The sequence below is a fragment of the Denticeps clupeoides genome, chromosome 14 (assembly GCF_900700375.1).
Source record: "Denticeps clupeoides chromosome 14, fDenClu1.1, whole genome shotgun sequence".
NCBI lineage: Eukaryota > Metazoa > Chordata > Actinopteri > Clupeiformes > Denticipitidae > Denticeps > Denticeps clupeoides.
The window spans coordinates 6,575,157-6,597,617 of NC_041720.1; the positions used below are offsets into that span (position 1 = coordinate 6,575,157).

Here is a 22,461-nt window from a genome sequence, read left to right on the forward strand (position 1 = left end):
AGGCACAGTGACCTCTCATACAGCTCCAGACTCACTTCATTAGACATACACACACATAGCAGTCTTACTCACAAACACACTACATTCAAAACACTCCCCACTGCACAGGCACACACACACACACACACACACACACACACCACTCTTACTCACAAACACACTACATTCAAAAGACTCCCCACTGCACAGGCACACCCACACCATCTACTGTGAACCAGTACTCAGTAACCTGTGGCTGAGCCTTGGTGTGACGCTGCTGTGTTTTACCACTAGATGGCTCTACACTGTACAGTCTTTATGGTTTAATCAGTCTCTCTCTCTCTCTCTTGCTCTCTATTGGTCAGAGGAACATTATTCGGTTCCATTCATTCGTGTGTGGATGACATGTCCTTTCAGAGATGGAAACACATTAAAGGTTCCAAAGTATCACTGAGTGACATCCTATCCCTTTTACGTTCAGGTTACGGAATAAAAGAAAAACAAGATTTGAACTAAAAAGCCAGGATTGTCCTCTAGTAAACCTATTCATTTACACTTTGATAAAGCAAACATTACTGCTAAATGAATCTGGTTGCATGGGTGATTAAAAAAGAAAGGACAAAAAGACATTGTCCTGAACATATCATTAAATTTTATTAATTCAAGCAAACTGCAACATTAAACAGTTACATAACTTTACAATAACTCAGTCAGATTTGATTTCCATCACTCGCACGCCCAGAATATCGAAACAGCAAACGAACACAAGTGAACGCAGAGACGTAAGGCATGAGAGAGCGGAGGGAAGATGTGGGATCGGACCAGACTACGGCAGTTCCCGAGCCAGCCCTGCACTCAGCACACCTGAGCCAGATGCCCTCACACCTGAGCCAGGTCAGAGGTCAGAATCTGCTCCACCGCAACGTCTTCCGGCTAAGAAGCACCGAATAGAAACAATGCAGACGATTATCTGCTTTACCAGTTAGAAGAAAGGATACTTACATTCTTTCTTTCATTCAGACGTTCTTGGCAACCTTCTAATATATGAAATCTATACACACACACACACACATTTCTCATTTAAGTAGTCAGCACACTGTCCTAACCCAAACCACTGAATAGATATTCATCAAAATATTATTAATCCTCAATTATTAATACTAATACCCTATTATCTTATGAATGAATTTGTGTCTTTTACATATTATTTTAATAAAGCAATTTCTTGTTGAATAGTTTTTAATGGTATGAGCCTTTTAGAAAAATGTAAAAAAAAAAAGTAAAAATCACGAGGATCATTAAATTTGCATAAACGTAAATATGTACATTATATGCCGTCCAAAGATATGGCTTATGACAGTGTGCAGAGTTATTCTGGCCACCTGGCTCAGGTGCATCACGGCTGGCTGCGGCAGGACGGTCAGATGTGGGGCAGTGGCTCCTCGATGCCATGGCAGCTCCTCATCGCTGATATTTCTGAACACTGAAGGTACCAGTTGGGCTGCTGGCCGATAAGCTGCCTTCAGATATGTATTTTGGTCCATGAAACATGAATGCTGGACTTGCTTTCTGTCAAAATCTCATTGGCTCACTGTAGCAGACTCACCCCCAAACAACAAACACACACATGCATACACACACACACACACACACACACACACATTGGACAGAAGTGTGGGGTTTCAGTTCATACCAACACAAACACAAATCTGTCGATGTCACAATATCAGCAACTAACCGCCAAAGTTCCGTGCTTGTTTTTCTTCTTCTCTTACACAATCATACATTAATCATACATTAACACCACACGTTTGAACTCAGACAGACATTTAAACAATCCTGAAGAGAACATACAGATGCACCCGCACCGCCACACCTTCTAAAACAGGGCCAATCCTTAACTGATTCCAAGGGGCCGGCCATTATCGAATCTGCATTTTTCCCTCGAATAGTCACACTTCCTTCACTGACCACAGGGTGGCATAAACGAGTCACATTTTGATATGGGTGGGGCTTTAAACTCTTAATATACATATTTTTTCTTATTTTCTTCTTACTGTCTTATGTTTTAAGTTTGAAGCAGATAAAAAAAAGCACATAGTTCAGACAGAAACATAAATAAAAGATGAATTTTGCAGTAAAATCTTCTGAAAAAGCAAGAATTTTAAAATCTGAAATTTCCCCCTGAACGGAAGGTAAATAACGGAACAATAGAAGAGAGAAATAAAATCGAGTTTGTTCATATCAGATGTTAGAAGTAGAAAAAACAAGAGAGGAATCTTCTGCTCTAGTTTCTCCTCCAACCATCCTTCATTCTGCCCAGTCGACCTCGTCGAACTCCGAGTCGTCCTCCGAGTCGCTGTACTCGACAGCGATGCGGCGTGAGAGGATAGTGGCAACGTCGTTCCCAACACGCTCCTGTTTTAGCTCCTGAGCTCGCTTCTCTTCCACTTTTCTCAACTGAATACCTGATAGAAACACAAAATCATTTTGGATCATTTTTGATAAATGATACATGAAACAACTGATGAGTTCATGTTTGTTCACAGTGGCCACGCCTACCTTTCCGTATGGCTTCCAGTAGGACGCTACGGGCATCGCTGATTGGTGGCAGGTTCGCAGGATGCCGCTTAGGTTCGTGGGCAGAGTGAGTGGGGGGAGACGACATGTAGGATGGGACTGACTGAGAGGGGGAGGAGCTTCTGGCTCCTGAGACTGGCAGCGGTGGAGGTGGGGGTGGAGGGGGCAGGACCGAGACGTCTGTGGTCCCTGAAGGTTGGGCTTTATCCTGCTGCAGGCGGGCTGGGGAGGCGGGACCCATGTGAAGAGGAGGGGCAATAGGAGGCGGGGCGGGGTGTAACACTCCAGGTGCGATCTGAAGGGGGGCGGGAGGGGGTGGGATCACCGGTGGCTGCTGGTTGGGTAAAGGCGGGATGGGAGGCGGCGTGCCCCGCAGGCCAGCTCCTGATTGGTGGGTGGACGGGAGTGGGGGTGGGGGAGGAGGTAAGGGAGGGGGAGGAGGGGGTGGAGCGTTGGGGTTGAGGAAGACTGGTGTGCGGGCCGGAGACTGAGGAAGACTGTCCGACAAACCAGAGCTGGAACTGAGAGAGGCAGGACGTTACAAAGGGTTAAACAATAGCTGAATACTGAATACTACATAACCTACTAGTAATTCCAGTCAAAATGTATATCAGCACCCAATATTATTATATCTAAAGGTTCACTAAATAAAGCTTGGCTAGGTTGTACCGCTTATTATATTGTTATAATACCTGCTGCCCACTGTATATGTATATGTTGTTTTTTGGACTACTTTGCTGTCCTACAGTCGTATACAAGTTTTTCGAAATTATTTTCTTTTAATGTCTCATTTGCATGTTAGACTCCAGGGGAACACCATTCACCCTGCCTCACAAAAAAATAATACACTACTGTGTGTGGTATTTTTGTACCTGATGGGAGGGGGGGGTGGGGGTTCATGGGGTCTGCCATACATTCGGTCTCCTCTGTTTAACAGCTCGTTCATCTGCGAATACGGCAACGCAGCCAAAGAGAACGCTCCATCCATGTTGTCCACGTACAGTGGTTGCCTAAAAAGTCGCGCAGACAAGTAAATCTTTGATTGGTTGAATGATACGATCTGTTTACAAGTGATTCATTAGAAAGAAGACGGGGACACACACCGAGTGTTGTTGTCTCGGTTGTCCCTGTGCTTGTCATCGGCGTCGTCTTCTGCTAACTCCGCCCCGAGGGCCAGTTTCTGCCACTCCTTCTTCCGGTCGTGGGGAGCACGAGGAATCTTGTCCACGTCCATCGGCCGCTCGATGTTCTTCAGCTACAGAGAGGGTGTCGGAGAGAGAGTTACAGCTATGAACACAGTGCTTTGTTATGCTGCATTTTTGAACAGTTTGGCCATTTTCAGTGTCTTTTTTTTCAGCTATCAAACAGAATGAATGGAACTAGAAAAGTAAATCAGTGGTAACTGCGTACATCACTGTTAATGAGTATAAACCTTATAAATTCTCATAATGTCAAATGATATTAAGGCCAAAACTAAATATAAAATCATCACTGAAAATTACCCAACTGTTCATTAACACACAGCGGGAGCGAGATGGAGAAGACAAACATGGAATTACACACTCTGATCAGCAACTTTATTAACACACACATGCACAATCATTGCATGGCAAACTGACACGCTGATATCGACATCCACATCTTAGAAAGAAAATGACTGCATAAAACTCACATAATTCCCATTTTAATGACAATGTTAATGTCAACTAATATATACTTATTAATACACATTTAAATTAAATTGATTATGACACACAGAATGCAAATAACAACAGTCGACAACTCGAACAAGTAAACACACAAATGCATTGAGCAACACACCATAATGCACTGCATATATATATATATATATATATATATATATATATATATATATATATATATATATATATAAAAAATATACACACACACACACACACGTGTAAATAAAGTGTGTGCAATAAAAAGGGAGCATCTGTGTGTTGAGTACTGCTGCGCCCCCATGTAGTTCCATTGGTTCCGCACTGGAGTTAATAGCACTTAATAACTGGAGTTAACACAGTGCCAGATACACCACGTTTACCCTGAGAAGCTAAACTTCTCTACATTAAAGAGGCTGTTGTGGATGAGAAAATAAAGTCATTTTGATGCTGAATGAGGGCATGCTGTTAAATTTAATGCTGAAACTTGTTTGGATTAGTCAACTCCAAAAAGGAGGATCTAGAAATAAAGCATAAAAAAAACATCTGCTTTGTTATTTCAGTTGTTGCTTTTAAAACCATAGGTGCTCAGGTCCAGTCCTGGAGAACCACAGCCAAGGAGGAATTTTATCTTAATATATTATATCTTATAAATATACAAACATACAAATACAAACATTAAGGCAAAAAGCCCCAACTCCAGATGGGTGGGGCTCCAGGATGAACCCAAGGCACCTGAGTGAACGGTGGAGGTTTAACACATACCTGACACGGGAGGTCTAAGTACCTATAGACCTGATCATACGTGTGGGGGTCTTGCAACTACAAAACAAAACAGAAAGGCACCAGTGGAACCGTTTAACACGACACAATGACAGCAGTAAAAAAATGCAGCACAGAATAAACTAATCACAGCACAGAAGTTGGCAAGTTAGGGCACTATTTTCAAACTGGCACTGGGTGCAACATTACGTGTTAGGTGTGGGGTTGTTCGCTAGTGTACGGTGAAAGGAGTCCTTGGGATTTACATAAATGGATAAAAACTACTGTTGCTGTGTTCCAAAAGCATTAAAAATTAAATGGATAAAAACTACTGTTGCTGTGTCCCAAAACATTAAAAATTAATGTTAATTGACAAAGCACTATTTAGGATCCCTTCATAAAAATGGGAATTCTGTGAATTTTATTCACCACTTGGTCATTTTCTCAAGATGTGTATGCTGATCTTAGAGTGCCTTGTAATGATTGTGTATGTGTGTTTTAAATTTGTTTAATAAATGGGAGGAGCCAAAGGATTGCTCTGACAACCGTCAATTTGAACTGTTGTGAGCATCGTTAAGGATTTAACGATTTATTTCTTGTTATATCTATTAATTTATTAATGTAAATCTCTGACTTTAGACTAGCAAACAAGCCCCAGGATTCGTGCGTAGCACTGTGCTTAGTGCCAGTTCGAAAATAGTTCCCATTGAAATAAAATAAAGCTCTTAGCAAACACAACAAAGCACAGCACGACAAAAACATTATCCCATGTAACACAGAGCAAATAACCTCACAGCAGAGAGCACATCTCCTCACACACACAGCACACACACCCTCATTCTAGGCCAGGAACGAACTCCTTCCCAAAGTCATCAAGGTCTTTCTGATCTCGTTTCTCACAATTCCCAGTTCTCTGCCCCAAAAGTCACAAATTCTTAGTACTAATGATACTTTACCACGAACGAGATGAAACTGCAACATTTTCATGTCGTATCAGGTGATTATGGCACAATCAATTCTTGGTGTGAACTTGAAGTGAAAGTGAAGTGAGTGTCATTGGGAAACACTGCGGCACAGCACACGGTGACACATCGAAACGTGCCCTCTGCTTTTGGTGATGGTTTGTAACACCAGCGGCTCTCCCACACGCTGCTGCAGAGGTATGGCGCTCGCCGTCTAATTTTAGCGTCTGAGCAGAATCTGGGTCAAATCAGCGCAACAGAGCACAGGTTCACAACTCGAAGCGGAGGAACGAGTGCCCGTCCGATAAAACCCGCTCTTCTGCATCATCCTGGTTCCATTACAGCAGGAAAACACACGTCTGCTCTCATCTAAACACGGACGCGTGTCTAACAGCCATACGTCTGCCTACATGTGTATGCAAACCTAAGAAATTAGATTTAAAGTCTAAATATAATCAACTTTTACTTTCCATTTTTTGTGCAAACGTAAAACATTGTCCAAATTATATGATCCATGTCTGACACACACATACACAATTATTACTCAATCACCAATGACTTTTTTAAAACTATGATGGCATGGAGAACGTGCAACCATAAACCTATAAACTATTACATTTAAAACTGATAATAAAATTGATAAAGCATTGCAAAAAAAAAAAAATCATGAAACCTATCATGAATGTTGTAGCAAAAGGCGAGAGTATGTGTGTTGAAGTAGCAAAGGGCTCCAAAATTATCTACAAAAAGGGAGCCCTGGAGTAAACGTCTAGTCTACTAGACATTCAACAGGAAATGTAATTACTTGAAAGGCACAGACTACTAATAATTAGTTGTAATTGTCATGCACACACCCCTTTGGTTAAACTGGTGAAGTACTAATGAGGAAGAATTCACATTTACACACACACACTGTGTCTGAAATGTTGTGTATGTTTATCAAGAAGCGGTGATTATACGTAAATGGCCCTGACACGGCTTTATAATGCAGAAGTATCAGCCAATCAGAATCGATAGAGTGAGTAAAGCTGCCTGATCTGATGCTGAATCAGCAGCACGCTGCTATTTAAAAGGTATGAAAGGTTCAAGAGTGCACACATACACACACACCCACAAAAACCCACACTATTGATGTCCATTACTGTCTGGTGGTAAATCACTTGTCATAAAAACACACACACACACACACACACACACACACACACACACATACACACATTGTTTACCAGGAATAAAAAAATGAAAACATCAGTTACACTCCATGAACTACACACGGCCAATAAAATGTATGTGGTGTGTGTGTGTGTGTGTGTGTGTGAGTGTGAGTGAGGGAGGGAGGGATTCTCTGGAGCGAACCCACATCTGTTTTCCATTAGTCCATGGAGCTGAGGGGGGTGGGGTGTCTGGATGTGAGATCAGACAGGGGGGCGGTGGGCTGTGGCAATTCATTCACACACACACACACAAACACACACATTCATGGACACTGACAAACCTGCTGACTCACTCACTCACACACACACACACACACACACAACACACACTGCTTGTTTATGTGAGGAACGATAAAGGCCGCCATTCGTACTGGAAAACCGCTGCAGCCATTCCTCCAGATGTTTCTTCTCAACACAAGAGGTCTTCAGGCACAGACGTTACGAATATCCAGACCCAACCTGAACAAATTCAATTGTACTAGACTCGGGATTCCCACCCCAGGAACAGCGGTTATATCTTACAGAACCCTTGATTTCATTTATGCTACAATACATTTCTGTTGTTGTTGTTGTTTGATGACAATTTTCAAACTAAACGATTTGTCTGGGTCATTTGGACAGTGAAACCAGAAATTGGTACCGTGGTGCGTAAAGACCTAAACTGTCCCGCTGCCTAATGACACAACTAGACTGGGTACAGACACGAGATCAAAGATATGATACATCAGAACGATGATTAAACGACCATACGTGACCGTAACCGTGTGTATTTTAATGACCGGTTCACTGCCCTTTTATAACAAGCCTCGCCTCGCACCTTCTGCTTCCTCCTCTCTTTCCTCTTGTCCTCCGTGTCCTGCAGCATCTTCTCCCTCCACAGGTCGAAGAAGTACGAGGGGTTGGTGTAGAACTTCAGGCCCTCCTTCCCATCATCCCTGGGGGCACACAGCAGTGTTAACGTCTTGAAAACCCCTTCTTTGTGAATGCAAAAGGCGGGGCCGCCGACCTGTAAGGTGTAAGGATGTTGAGAGGCGGCGGCTGCTCGCAGATGTCATAGGTCTCCTGGAGGGGCACGGGCAGCGTCTCTCTGTCGAAGAGCTGCTGGTCTTGAATGGTGGAGCTGCGGAAGGCCTTCCTCATGGTGATGTCCTGCAGCGATACTGAGAAGCACAGAGAGAGGGTGGAGGCAGGTCGGATACGGAAACAGATATATTAAAGTCTTTAAAAGAGAAGACTTTAAAGTGAAGTGATTGTCACATGTGATACACAGCAGCACAGCACACGGTGCACACAGTGAAATTTGTCCTCTGCATTTAACCCATCACAGTGTGCAGCGTGTGGGGACGGTGCTTTGCTCAGTGGCACCTCAGTGGCACCTTGGCGGATCGGGATTCGAACCGGCAACCTTCTGATTACGGGGCCACTTCCTTAACCACTAGGCCACCACTGCCCCAAAAAATGCCCACTAACGGTATTAAGGACAGAGGGAACCTCCCCTGGCCGATTATCTGGCCAAAATCTCGCCATCGTCCTCCATCTCTCTTCTCCCGCCGTTTCCGGCTCCGTTGATACGGCTACCGTGTAAAGCGCGAGTTTAATCCGGAGAGCGTGACTGCAGAAGCCATCAGCTAACAAATCACCGGCCAGAGTCTCAGGAAGCTCTTGGCCAGCTACCGCTAACACCGGGAGCGAAGGGGCCGCTGGAGAGAGCCCTGAAATTCTCGGGTGAGTCCATTTAGCATCACTGGCTAATGAACAATACGTTCGGGAGAAACAGAGCAGGGTTCAAAACCGCCAACGCTGCTCGGAGCTTTTTTCCCCCTAATGCTAACTGGACAACACTGCTGCAATCACTAACGGTAACATATAAACCAGAAACACAATCGCATGCTGTAGATTACAGCATTAATCTAGAAACCTCTGTTTGGAACATGGCCGCGGTGACCATACCGTCATTAAAATTGATCAAATGTGACTGTATCCTGCTACAGAGAGCTATGCCACGCCCTTCTGTCGTGGTCCCTCGTGAAAGTGTGCGTTTGCATGCAAGGACGTTCACTCACGCTCCTCCTCTTTGGGGTCAAGTTGCGTGACGCTGACCGACAGCCGGTCCACGCGCTCCTGCAGGGAGGTCACCCGGAAGGAGAACGTGTGAGCTTCATTAAACAGCTCGCCGAACAGGTCCTCTGCATATTTACCTACACACACACACCATAATCAGGCAACATCATTGACCAGATGAATTAGGGACAATAATAAAAAGAAAAAAACGCACTCACTGAGGCTGCTGAGCTGGCGTATGACGTTGGCGAGGGAGATGTTGGTCACGCACTCCAACTCATTCTTAATGCTGCAGGGCAGCGCGGTGTGGCACAGGTGCCTCGGCTCGATGCTGCGCTTCACCAGCGGCATTGTGACGCGCACGCAGGCACAAATTCACTCACGCACACCTGCGGAGAGAGAGAGGGGGGGGGTGAACACACACTTACAGTTTCGCCGTCACACACACACACACACAGGCATTTTTTTCTTAACAAATGGCGAAAAAGTCCGTCACACTTTCAAACACGGCTGCCCAACAAGTAAGAACGCCCCCACCCACGGGTACAAATAAGGCTTTAAATGTGAGACTGGGAGTGAGAAAAGTGAGTAGCTAAAAATAAACTACCTGCGTCCTAAATAATGGAACTGGTCTGTGTGTGTGTGTGTGTGTGGTGTGTGTGTGTGTGTATGTGTTTGCCCTTGTCCCCTCAAATGCGAAGGGCAAAAACTTTCCTGCTTCACTAGTTCACACATACATGCACACTGTAGGTTATTGTCCTTAACAGTGATGATAAAGATAGTCATAGTCTATCCATCCATTCATCCATCCATCCATCCATCCATGTGCTTCTTATTGTGAGGCAACTGAAAGAAAAAAAAAAAAAGACAGCATGTGCCTTTTGAAAGAGAGTCTAGATTCAGAACTTTGCACACACGCCGGGCATGACTATGGGCATGAAAGCCCCGATTATGGGCACACAGAGGGGGGTGAACACCGGGGGCTGGAGACTCGGGTGATTCGACATGCCAGCTTTACCAGAGGACCAGCAGCCGTGATAACACACACACACACACACACACACAGAACACTGACCAGCGAGTTGTGAGTCCAGGCACTCTGAAAAGCTTATTCTGAACTGACCAACCAGACAAGCACACATTTTCAAACGATTCTTTCATTTTACCAAAGGAATTCCCGGTAGAAGAGAAGGTCAGAGGAGCTTTAATGTCATGTCTCTCTCTCTCTCTCTCTCTCACACGCATACTTCTTATTCATCGATATCGGAAAAATTCTGACACTCACAGTTCTTTACATGTACTGTGATTTTTCATGATATCTACAGTGGAAATAGAGCTAATAAAATAAAATGGTACCAAGATCAGTTTGAATTTATATGTGACAATATGTGAAGTCCCCATGCAACTCCTGGTGATTGAAAACAATAAATCATAGTCATCTTTCATACAGAATGGCACTTTCTTACCCAGCCTGTTGGGTGTGCGTGTGTGTGTGTGTCTTATTTGTGAGGTCTACCTCATTCTCTACATGAATGGACAATCTCCAACTAAATGTTTTTACTTTAATTGTGTGTGTGTGTGTGTGTGTTAATATGAGCTTCAGACTAAGAGAATAGAATGTACAGACACACACACATCCTGTCAGGGCCCATCAGAGGGCGACAAAAAGGACTGGCCCTCCCCCTCAGCAATGACCAACCTTTACGTAAGCACAGCACCCACAGGCACTCAGCTGTGACCTTTGAACCCAGCGAACTCAACAAATAAAGTCTTTTTTTTATTTTCTTGTCTCGCTGTGAAGTGCATTTCGTGTATACCGTGTCTGTAATCAGTGGCGTTTAATACTGTGTTTAATAATCAAATTTTATTTCAGCTATGACATCCTCATACTGTTGTGGAGAATTCAAAGGGCAAATCCAGACTAAGCCCAAAACTCATCCAGGAAATAGACAAAGAAATGCTTCTTTCTGGAGATCAAGCAGTCATGGTGCAGCTCTGCTCGATCCAGCATACAGTATTTATTAGCGTAGGTACTTCCTTCGATGGACCTTCCCCCAGTATTTCAAACTATTGATTTGTGCCATCCCTTGGGTTGGGTTGGGTTGGGTTGGTCACCAATATTTTTGAGGTGTGACCAATGACCAAAAAAAGTAAATGGCCACACAGGCCTTCATTGCTCAAATCTGTCGTTCTCAGGTTACAGACGCTCATGACTTATATTTCTCTGCCCTATCATGATCGTTTGAGTCTAATTTTGGTCTACAAAGGTCACAAGCCTTCCCCAATTCACTGGACATCTGCAGGTGTTCTGTGAGCTCATTCTGTGAGCTCATTGGTTACGAAAAGCTCACGAGGCACAAAAGTTCACAATAATACCAGCTGAGGACTTACATTATGCAATATCATACAGTCCAAAACTATTAATGGCACACATGTAAACACATAAAAATGTAATGTAATGCATTACATCACATCGTTGCACATATCCATGAGTTATTGTGATAGAATTTAGAGGCTATATCACCCACACCCAGTGCATGTCAGTAAGGCTCAACCCAAGCCTGTTAAATGTCAATTAACGCAAATTCCAAGGCTCCAAAAGCAACACACTCCTGAGGGTTGTCAGGAACATGCAACTCTGCGCAGGAGCTGGTTAGGTGGCGCTGTGACCATGATGTGAATAAATACAAGAATAAATGAATAATAAATTTGACTTCCACCATGACAAATGCTCAGTCAACAGACAAGGAACGTGACTGATGCTTGCCAACAAAGTGACTTTTGGTTCTGCTTGCACTTCTTGCACTTCTTCTCAACCTCTGCATTCCTTGATGGAATTCTTTCCATCCTCACACGAGGCCGCCCCTGTCCTCTGCGATTCCATGGTGGTGGAACAAGAACCTCAGAACTCGAACGTGCTGACCTCGCTCTTCTGAGCAGCTTGACTTGAACTCTCTGAACTGCATCTCATATCTGATCGAGCAGTTGGTGTGAAGGCATCTGCCAAATCAAAGGTGATCAGGGCAAAACCAGTGGATTCAAGGTCAGGACTATATTTGACAAGAAGATGTAAAGGCTTTACTGTGTATGCAGGCTATCCGCTCAGTACGGATGTAGACGTCATGCGTTTATGCATGGGACCCTGGATCTGTTGGCTTCCAGAAGCTTCTTCATCAGCCAGCGCCGCCGCCCCCGCCGGACCAGAATATCTTGTTATCCTTTTACCAAAGCGTCCGTCTCCTCTCCTCCCTCACAGTCCTCCCTCTCTTCTCTCCGCGCTCATTTGTTTTTCACTCTCCCCCGAAACTGAATGAGCCAAACAGCCGACGGCTCCCCCCGCAGGGCGTCCATCTTCACTGAGTGTCTCTGTCTCTCTCCGCCTCCCTCCCCCTCCCTTTTCATCTCGCTCGCTCCTCTCTTCCGTTCGGGGGGAAAGGAAAAAGCGCTGAGCCACTGGCTTTTCTCTCCTCCTCAGCTTCCCGCTTCTCTCTATCTGTGTCTACCTCCCTCAGATATTCATATCAATCAAACTGACTTTTGCATAAACAAGTAAACAATGCGGCAGAATAGCAAAAAATAACAAAACAAAAGGAATATTTATGACAGGCTGCTGCATACCTTGACGCTAGTGTTTATGCAAACCTAGAATGATTTTTTTTCTCTCTCTCTCTCGCCTGTCAGTGATGGATGATGGTCAGTGAAGTCCGGGACCTTCTGCCGAAGCACTCGTCTTTGACACCAGGCAAAATAAACATGGTAGACAGGCAGGGGCGTGATCCCTGGATATCGTATCTGCATGGACTGCCGCCGGAATAAAGCCGGCTTAAAGCGGACATTCAAAATGCAGAACAAGGGCTGATTTCGGCCAACCAGTTCAATGGATGCCATTCATGGACCTGAAATGTCGGGAGTAGATTTCACCCACTCGCGAGGCCACATTCTTATGCATCAATAATAAGAAAATGGGCCCCAGAATAATTTCCTATCAAAATAACAATAAGAAGATAAACCTCTTATTTGTGAATATGTATGCGGTGGGATGTGAGGAATTAACACTAGACAAAGTCGACCATTTATTAACGTGCAAACGAGTTGCTGGGTGATAAAAGTAACTTAGTATCCAAGGCCAACAGATTTTAATGCCCTCCCTTGAGGTCTAAAAAGCTATTAGCCCAGATTTCCATGCATTTTACATCAGCCAATTATCAATCTATCAATATTTTATGACATCCTTACTGGACCAATATATGCAGATATAAGGGCATGCTAATAATGTAAGGCGTGTGTGTCCTCTAACGTCAGAAAAACTGACAGGTGTCCAATGCAGGCCTTGTAACAATGTGGTGACATTACTACATATGATACAATGTAACACACACACACACACACACACACACACACACACACACACACGGCTGAAACGGGTTTGTCGTGTTCATTTGGATAAGTCAAATCGTAGACCAGCAGCCAGGACGACTCAGTCATTAGCAAATGGGACAAGTCCAGAGATCCTACCACAGCCACTGTGTTCAATTACAATGTGTCGTAGCCATGAAAACAATGACAGTGGTGGCCGAACTGGTAAGAAAGCGGACTGAAGAGTTGCGGATTCAAATCCTTAACCACCAAGATGCCACTGAGGTCCCCTTGAGCAAGGTACCGTCCCCACGCAATGCTCCCCGGGCGCCTGTCATGGCTGCACACTGCTCACCAAGGCTGATGGGTATAAAGCAGAGGTCACAGGGCAGTGGTGGCCTAGCGGTTAAGGAAGCGGCCCCATAATCAGAAGGTTGCCGGTTGGAATCCCGATCCGCCAAGGTGCCACTGAGGTGCCACTGAGCAAAGCACCGTCCCCACACACTGCTCCCCGGGCGCCTGTCATGGCTGCCCACTGCTCACTCAGGGTGATGGGTTAAATGCAGAGGACACATTTCACTGTGTGCACCGTGTGCTGTGCTGCTGTGTATCATATGTGACAATCACTTCACTTTACTTTATTACATTTCACAAGTAAAGAACAATAACTTTCACTTTAATACCAGATCCAGTAAAGGTCTTTGTACTTATGGTTGTTGACTGAAGCACAAAAAAATCTAGATTTTACCAATCCTAGATCACTGTGTTGCTTTATCCATTTCTTGTGCCACCCCAACATGTGACTGGACAGCAGGAATAATCTAGGGATCCATGAAATCAGTTTTATTTTTTCCTAAATTCTGTTTTTCTCCATGTTTTCCATTATAAACATATTTATTCACCTAAAAACGATGTGATTATGGAGTGGGTGGGGAAAAAAGTAACCAGCGATATGACAAGTCACATGTAATCACTGTTCAACAAAATGTTCGGGCATTTACTCCTGTAAACCATTTACAGGTAAATAATATGTGCATTTCATGCAAAGAACTATTTCACAGTATTACACATTCTTCCATTTGTAAAGAAAATTCTGCCCACTTGCATAATGAACTGGAACCATGACAATAAAACCACGGTTTGAATCAGCTGATTTGTTTGCATGACCAAGAGTTCAAAGTTGTTGCCATCAAAGCAAGCAGCAGCAGCATTGAAAGACCATTACTCCGAATTGTGTGCCGAGTTTCGAGAGGGGAGTACATTTGCTGTTCAAATGCAATATGAATATTTTAATTGCCTCTGTCAAGCAATACTGTTGAAGTAAGTGAACTATAAGAATGGCTGATTATGTAATTGCAGAACGCGCATATATTTTTCACTTATGTTGCATAAGAAGCAAGAAGTGCTTTTTTTTGTCTGTCTCAAAAACATTAAAATTCATTGCATTAATTAGTTTGTTTACTTATTTTTTCCTGTAATTTTTTATGTTTTTATTTATTTATATGAATAAATGTATATGTGTGTATGTGATGTTCTGACTTTATTACAAATATTTACAAAATATTATTTATTTATATATTTTAAAAAATACTTTAAAAGTTTCTGTGTTAGTTTTTTCTCCCCCTAGTATAGTTTCAGAGACGGGCTACAGAGTGTCCGGTTACCCCGAGCCTCTCAGCCCCGGAGCTCTGCTGTTTTACGCTCAGGGGTGGTTGTGTTACCGAGCTGGCACGGACAGGAAGAGCAAGCCGGGCGCTCCAGCAGAAACAGATACTTTTGTCGTCGTGGCAACGTGACCCCCACCTGTCCAACCGAACGTCAGGAGGGAATCTCCCCCTCTCGCAAGCCCGCCCACACAAAGGCAGGAGAGGCAACTTGTACGGGTGATAAGGTCAGTGCGAACATGCAACCGAAATTCAAGTTTTATAAAATAATGAGCAGCTGAAACCTGAGAGGCTCCGGGTCTGGTGTCATGTTTCATAGCAGAACCTGTTATGCAATAACCTCCAGCAAGGATGTTTCGGTCCTATTTGTTTGGCCAAAAGTTTGGACACACCTTCTCATTCAATGTGTTTTCTTTATTTTCATGACCATTTACGTTGGTAGATTCTCACTGAAGGCATCAAAACTATGAATGAACACATGTGGAGTTATGTACTTAACAAAAAAAGTGAAATAACTGAAAACATGTTCTACTGCTTTGTACACTCTTGGCATTCTCTCGATGAGCTTCAAGAGGTCGTCACCTGAAATGGTTCTCCAACAGTCTTGAAGGAGTTCCCAGAGGTCTTTAGCACTTGTTGGCCCCTTTGCCTTCACTCTGCGGTCCAGCTCACCCCAAACCATCTCGATTGGGTTCAGGTCCGGTGACTGTGGAGGTCAGGTCTCCACTTTTGTTTAAGTACATAACTCCACATGTGTTCATTCATAGTTTTGACGCCTTCAGTGAGAATCTACCAACGTAAATGGTCATGTACTGTATATATTTTTCCTATATGTAGCCTGTGATTCTTATTGTGAATTTCACAGGACATCATCACAATGACAACTAATGCAAAGTTAAATTCTGCCTGAACATTTTAAACAGCATAGTACACATGAACAAGAATCGATTAAGCAACCGACACCGATCAGACGCCGATCAGACAAGTGTGACAGGAATGTTTTGCATATACTTAATGGTTTTACTCTCACAAGAGCACTAAGTTCACTAAGATTTTTTATGATTTTAGAAATGGATTACTCACTGTTTGTGCAATTTCACAAGGAAAACACAGCAGCACAGGACACAGTGACACAACAAAATGTGTCCTCTGCTTTAAACCATCATGTGCGGGGACGGTGCTTTACTCAGTGGCACCTTGGCAACCTTCTATTTAGGCGGGGAGCTACCTTACCCGCTAGGCCACCATTGCTCCAAGGCCGCACCAATGAGATGCAATAATTGGTTGCCACTCGTGCGCTCCCTGCACGGTAGACACGCCCACACGCAAGCGTTGGCGTTTATGTATTTAAAACGAACCACGGAAATGAAACACAGTCATTTTAACCGCCCTTCTTCTTATGAACATCCTAACCAACGTTCCCAGCAGAAACGTCGACAGTGTCCGTCAGCGGGGACCGGCGGGGTGTCCTTTGGTGGTGAAGTCCGGGCAAGTTCACTGTAACGTGCTAATGCACATTTTGTCGACAGACCAGCTGTAACTGTTGGCAGAACTGACTGAAATCTCGTTGCGAGCTCTTAATTAGGCTCTAATTTCAGCCATTTCGGTGTTGACAAACGGGTAAAACGTGAAGTGGCACTACGAGCCCCTTCTCACATCGCGAAGAAAACGGTACTATGTGCCATGAGTGGTTGTAGTTGTGTATTGTGACCAGCGGGGGTGCAGTTAATTACCCCGCCCCGCTAACTGTTCGCCGTATCGGTTAATTACAGAGTAAAACTGTGCTCGATGTGAAAAAGAGCCGCCGGGAACCCGGCTCGGCAGCAGGATCTCTGCCCGGGGAGGGGCAGCTCGGCACAGAGGGCCTTTCGTGATCTCCGGCTTTCCGCGGACACGCGGAAACAAAGGGCCTCAGTCTCCGCCGGCCCTCAGCTGGGTGGACGAACGCTACCGGCGCAGTGACCCCCCCCCCCCCCCCCCCCCCCCCGTATCTGGCCTCTCGCTTTCTCATCTTCGGCACGCCGCCCTCCCACCGGTCCTCCTTGCGCATTCCCTCGAGTCTGCCCTCGTCTTCATCCCCCACCGCTTCATCTCTTCTCCGGCTCTCCCCCTCTTTCTTCCTCCCTCACATGCCGTTTGAAAGGCGCGGCGTCAGAGCTGCCCGATCGGTTTTTGAGTATGAACCCACGGGGAGGAGCGAGAACACACACACACACACACACACACACAAGCACTGTACTGCGGCGTGGTGTTTGCATACAAATGTGCGTTCCCACTGTGTATGTTTGTGTCTCGCTTGTGTCTCGGGGGTCATGCGATATTCTGAATACCTCCTCTGATGACTGAAAAATGCGACAGCTGGAGGGGCAACACACACACACACACACACACACACTCAAAATCCAAATATCCACAAAAAAAAAAACCTGCATGTCAGCAACATGCATAATGAAACCATGATTTACTTTTATTAAGTTTGTCCTCTGTGCCTCATGTAGATTTAACACCAAATGCTCCTCCAGCACACACACACTCACACACACATTACTGTCATTCATAAGAGTTGCCAGACTTGTCCTCTTTTTTCAGTCACATGAGCTGCTTCATGAGTTGTTCGATTCTTTTTCCATTTCCAGGCCATCGTCACAGGAAACAGAGAAATCTGGAATTCAGTATAATCTCACAGAACCGTAGGAATGAAGGGAAGTAGAGAAGCATCCTGTGAGTTTTTACCGTCCGAAAACGCAGCGACGTGAAAATATGGGAATTAACTACAAGTGCTTTTAAATGATCTGTAATAAATTCATGACCCAGCATAAATGGAACTGAATGGCTGACGCTTTCTGCGCTTGAAAAAGTTCAACATTTTACTTTCTGCCGCGAGCATCAAAAAGGCGACGGACCCACACTTCAGTCCGGCGGCGCAGAACATCACATCATTCAAAGCGAATGCAAAGCGCCTGCGTTGAGCAGAATGTTACGGCCATATTTGAAATGACAATAGTTTTATTTATTATTTCATAATCATTTACATTTACAGCATTTATTAGACGCCCTTATCCAGAGCGACTTACAATCAGTAGTTACAGGGACAGTCCCCCCCTGGAGCAACTTAGGGTTAAGTGTCTTGCTCAGGGACACAATGGTAGTAAGTGGGATTTGAACCTGGGTCTTCTGGTTCATAGGCGAGTGTCTTACCCACTAGGCTACTACCACCACTTTAATGCCATCATCTCTGTATTACGAAGCATCGCCGCACAACAGAAAGCCATCTTCTGTTCTATCGTAATTGATAATAATAAGTAATATAAGATGAATAATTATAAAACCAGTGTGATTTCAGGGCCAGTGCTGGAAAACATAATTGGATTGCGGGGTGGGTGGCATCGTAATTGGGGATATGGGGATCATTACAGGCCAGCCGGGGCCATAATATCAGTCAGGAAAAACAATCTGTACGTCCGAGGATGAAATTTACACACGGCAGACACTTCCCCCACGGCACTCTGTTAAAGAAAGAAAAACACCAATCCCACAGAATTCCTGAAGCCCTACATCTTTCCCCCAATAAATTGTTCTGGGATTCCAAAAAAAAATAAAAATCTATAGGAATTCCAATAATCCTGTGGCTAACCGACTGGACTTTCATTGATCTCTTTCAAAACTGGCTTTTCAAAATACGCCTGAAAAGTGAGGCTGTCTGAACAAAAGCCAGATAGCGGGTGTAAAATATGATCATTTTGTAATGAATTTGGGGAAAAGGGTGTCCTATATAGTGGGGTTTCCTACTACTGTAATATACTGAAAGGAAGAACGAAAGGAAAAAAAAGAAAGAAAGAATAAAAGAACGGTATTTGTTCTGTTTCCTTGGAATAAGATGCAGTAGTTACTGTTTGACAGTTCACACACACACACACACACACACATACACACACACAATACCCAAACCCAGAGACACAACGGAGCTCAGATTTCAGCGCAGCTGCGGTCCCGACTCGGCGACTCGGATTTCACACATTTTCCCCGGCAGCTCGCCTCGGACCCTCCCCCGGCCTGGGAAACACATAAACCCAGGAGGGGGGGGCACGTGATGAAAAACGCTGCCGTTCCGGCGGCCAGAGGAGCCATGATTCGTCCACACACTCGCGCTGAAGACGATGGGGCTTCATCTCTTGACTTGTTGGCCAGACATGCGTTGGTGTGTCTCTTCCATGTGATTCGTCCCTCGAAATCAAGGCTTCTCGGTTTCAGAATGCTTGCGATCCAGCGGCCGCGGCACCGTCCTGTCCATCTTTACCATCGAAGGTCCTATTCCACCGTGCTCAGTAATGCACACAGCGCAAAAATGCGGGAATATTCAAAACCCTGAAAGATCCATCCATCCTCATGCATGTCGGGAGCCAAGGACCAAACAACCACATTGCGTCCGCCAGCTTGCATGTCAGGTAAATTGATGGATGCACACGATGGGAAAGAAAACGTCCTGATAAACGTCCCGGTTTTATTGGAGGCGGACGCTGCTTTGATCCCCGGTGAAAGTGAGAGTCATTGTGATCCACAGCAGCACAGCACACAGTGCACACAGTGAAATGTGTCTTCTGCTTTTAACCATCTCCATTGGTGAGCAGTAGGGCAGCCATGACAGGCGCCCGGGGAGCAGCGTGTGGGGACGGTGCTTTGCTCAGCGGCACCTTGGCAGATTATGATTCGAACCGGCAACCTTCCGTTTACGGGGCTGCTTCCTTAACCGCTAGGCCACCACTGCCCCCTTCGATCCATCGACCTCTGGCTTATGGGCCAGGCACGCTTGCGCTGCGCCACTCTGCTGCTCATCACCCTACTTTACATTTGCAGCATTTATCAGACGCCCTTACCCAGAGCGACTTAAAATCAGTTACAGGGACATTATTGGCACAGGGACAGTCCCCCCTGGAGCAATTTAGGGTTAAGTGTCTTGCTCAGGGACACAATGGTAGTAAGTGGGGTTTGAACCTGGGTCTTCTGGTTAATAGTGTGTTACACGCTAGGCTACTACCACCACTTATCAAACCCACAATCCCTGGCTTAGGAGGCCAGTGCCTTATCCATTAGGCCACTAGGGCAGTGACCCTCTCACCAGTTCACTGGTTTTCCATCCTGGATCATACTGCAGACCTAGAACACCAGGGTGGCAGTAGCCTAGTGGGTAACACACTCGCCTATGAACCAGAAGACCCAGGTTCAAACCCCACTTACTACCATTGTGTCCCTGAGCAAGACACTTAACCCTAAATTGCTCCAGGGGGGACTGTCCATGTAATTACTGATTGTAAGTCGCTCTGGATAAGGGCGTCTAATAAATGGCGTAAATGTAAACATCTCACGAGAGCTGCAGTTCTTAAAGTCCTTACAGTCGCCCGTTTTTTCCTGCTTCCGACTCAACTTCAAGGACAAAATGTTCACTTGCTGCTTAATATATCCCACCCGGTGCCAGGTGTTCTTCACTTCACTTCACTGGTCACCTGGTGTGTGTGTGTGTGTGTGTGTGTGTGTGTGTGTGTGTGTATATATTTGCTGGTGTGCAGTTTGTGGCATCTTATAAATGCTGAATAACAAATTCTTCCTACTCAAAATCTCACAGATCGCCCTAAAAAGGACACTGCAAAATTCCTGGCCAGTTCTACGTCACCGCAGACGCCACAAATGCTGCTACTGATAAGTGTGAAATATGAAATGCGCGCGGCAGCAGCCTGACTGGAGATCAGCAGTCAATCCAGTCAGCGCGCACGAAGTGCCAATATTGTCCCTTTCTACGTCGGTTAATTAAACGAATGTGGCACCGAGTCCCCGAAAGTGACAGTTCGGTGTGAAGAGAACTGAGTAAAGAGGACGTAACGGGAACAGATGCCATGCTGACTGCAGGGCGATGCAGGAATAATAATAATAAAAAGTATTCCAGGGCGGCTGTGCATATGGGAATACATATATGGGAATATATGTGGGAATAGCGGGATTCCGCAGTACGCGACTTCATCCACGCACTGACCTTCGGCCTCCGCGTCCAGCGCCGTAAATCTTCGGCGGCACGAGGGGACAGATGAGAGAACGCGCGCACGCACGCACGCACGCACGCACGCACGCAGGCACCTGCGGGCGACGCGCGACGTTGCATTGTATCGACGACCATGGCCACCGTGCGTCCGTTTACAGCACAGCCACGGCGGGCGGGGAAATACAAGTATTTGTGTGTGTTGTTGTCACGTGTATTTCTTTTTTTTTTTAATTTAGCAATTTGCTATCTGACGAGAAAATAGAGGAAGCGTCTGCAAAGGCGATGTTCTGCCGGAACGAAGGCACATTTAGATTTTTATGACAGTGATGAAACGGTTCCGCGCCTACCTGGAGAGGGTGGACGCTAGACTCGCGCCTCCGCCATCGTTTGACGCTGTACCGGGAGCGGCGCGTTCAGATCCCCATCGCCGATGCGCGGCTGCGGCTGCAGATCCCGTTAGAACCTCACCGCGCGAGGAAAACGAGCCCCAGCGCTGCGCAAAAAGAGAGCGTTAAAAAGGAAATGAATAAAAAAAAAAACACCCGGTCCGACCGGACCTCGCGCCACACTAAGTCCGGCTGAAACACGCGCGGTTCCGTGAAGAACGTGTGAAGAACGTGACGCACCTCTCGGGGCGCAGGATGGTACGAGCCTCGCACGGCGCTTTCTATTGTTAGAGAACTGCCCCGTGCAGCAGACCTGGGCAGCGCGCACTGCGTACCCTCGGCCGATTGGCTCGCTCCCGCGCCGAGCCCGCCCCCCGGGGGCCTGCCGACCAATCGTCGGCAGTGGGGCAGGATCGGGGGCGGCGATTTCTCCAGCGGTCATTATAAGATTGTAATTAATTAGATTCCGCCCTCGTGTTAACGTACGGCGAGTCTCAGTAATGGCTCCGCTGTGATAAAGTCGAAGTGTTTTGAGTGTGTTGTATTGATTTGCAATTATTGATGTACAACAGCAAACAAGAAAAGTGAGTTAAAACATAGAGATTCAATAGTACACAAGAAAACAAGGTTACTATTTTAAAAAGCTCAATTCAAAATAAATAAATACATAAATAAGAGGACGGGGTCAGTCTTAATTTGTACAATGATGCCTAAATAAGGTATCAGATTTAAAACACTAGTCTAAAGTGTTTTTTTCGTGTAAGAAATTATCAAGACTTGAAAAAAA

At 45.3% G+C, this 22,461-nt stretch overlaps 1 protein-coding gene across 1 annotated transcript; it reads right to left on the bottom strand.

Annotated features, from left to right (window-relative positions):
* Positions 1-611: 611 nt before the first annotated feature.
* Positions 612-22,012, bottom strand: LOC114803145 (wiskott-Aldrich syndrome protein family member 1-like). The gene is made up of 11 exons (XM_029002511.1): positions 21,915-22,012; positions 21,636-21,781; positions 9,456-9,626; positions 9,240-9,374; positions 8,183-8,336; positions 7,994-8,111; positions 5,004-5,060; positions 3,663-3,814; positions 3,432-3,569; positions 2,542-3,080; positions 612-2,447 (listed from the first exon to the last, which is right to left on the bottom strand). The coding sequence occupies exons 3-11, from the start codon at positions 9,586-9,588 to the stop codon at positions 2,290-2,292; spliced, it is 1,584 nt and encodes a 527-aa protein (XP_028858344.1). The 5' UTR covers positions 9,589-9,626; positions 21,636-21,781; positions 21,915-22,012; the 3' UTR covers positions 612-2,289.
* Positions 22,013-22,461: the final 449 nt, after the last annotated feature.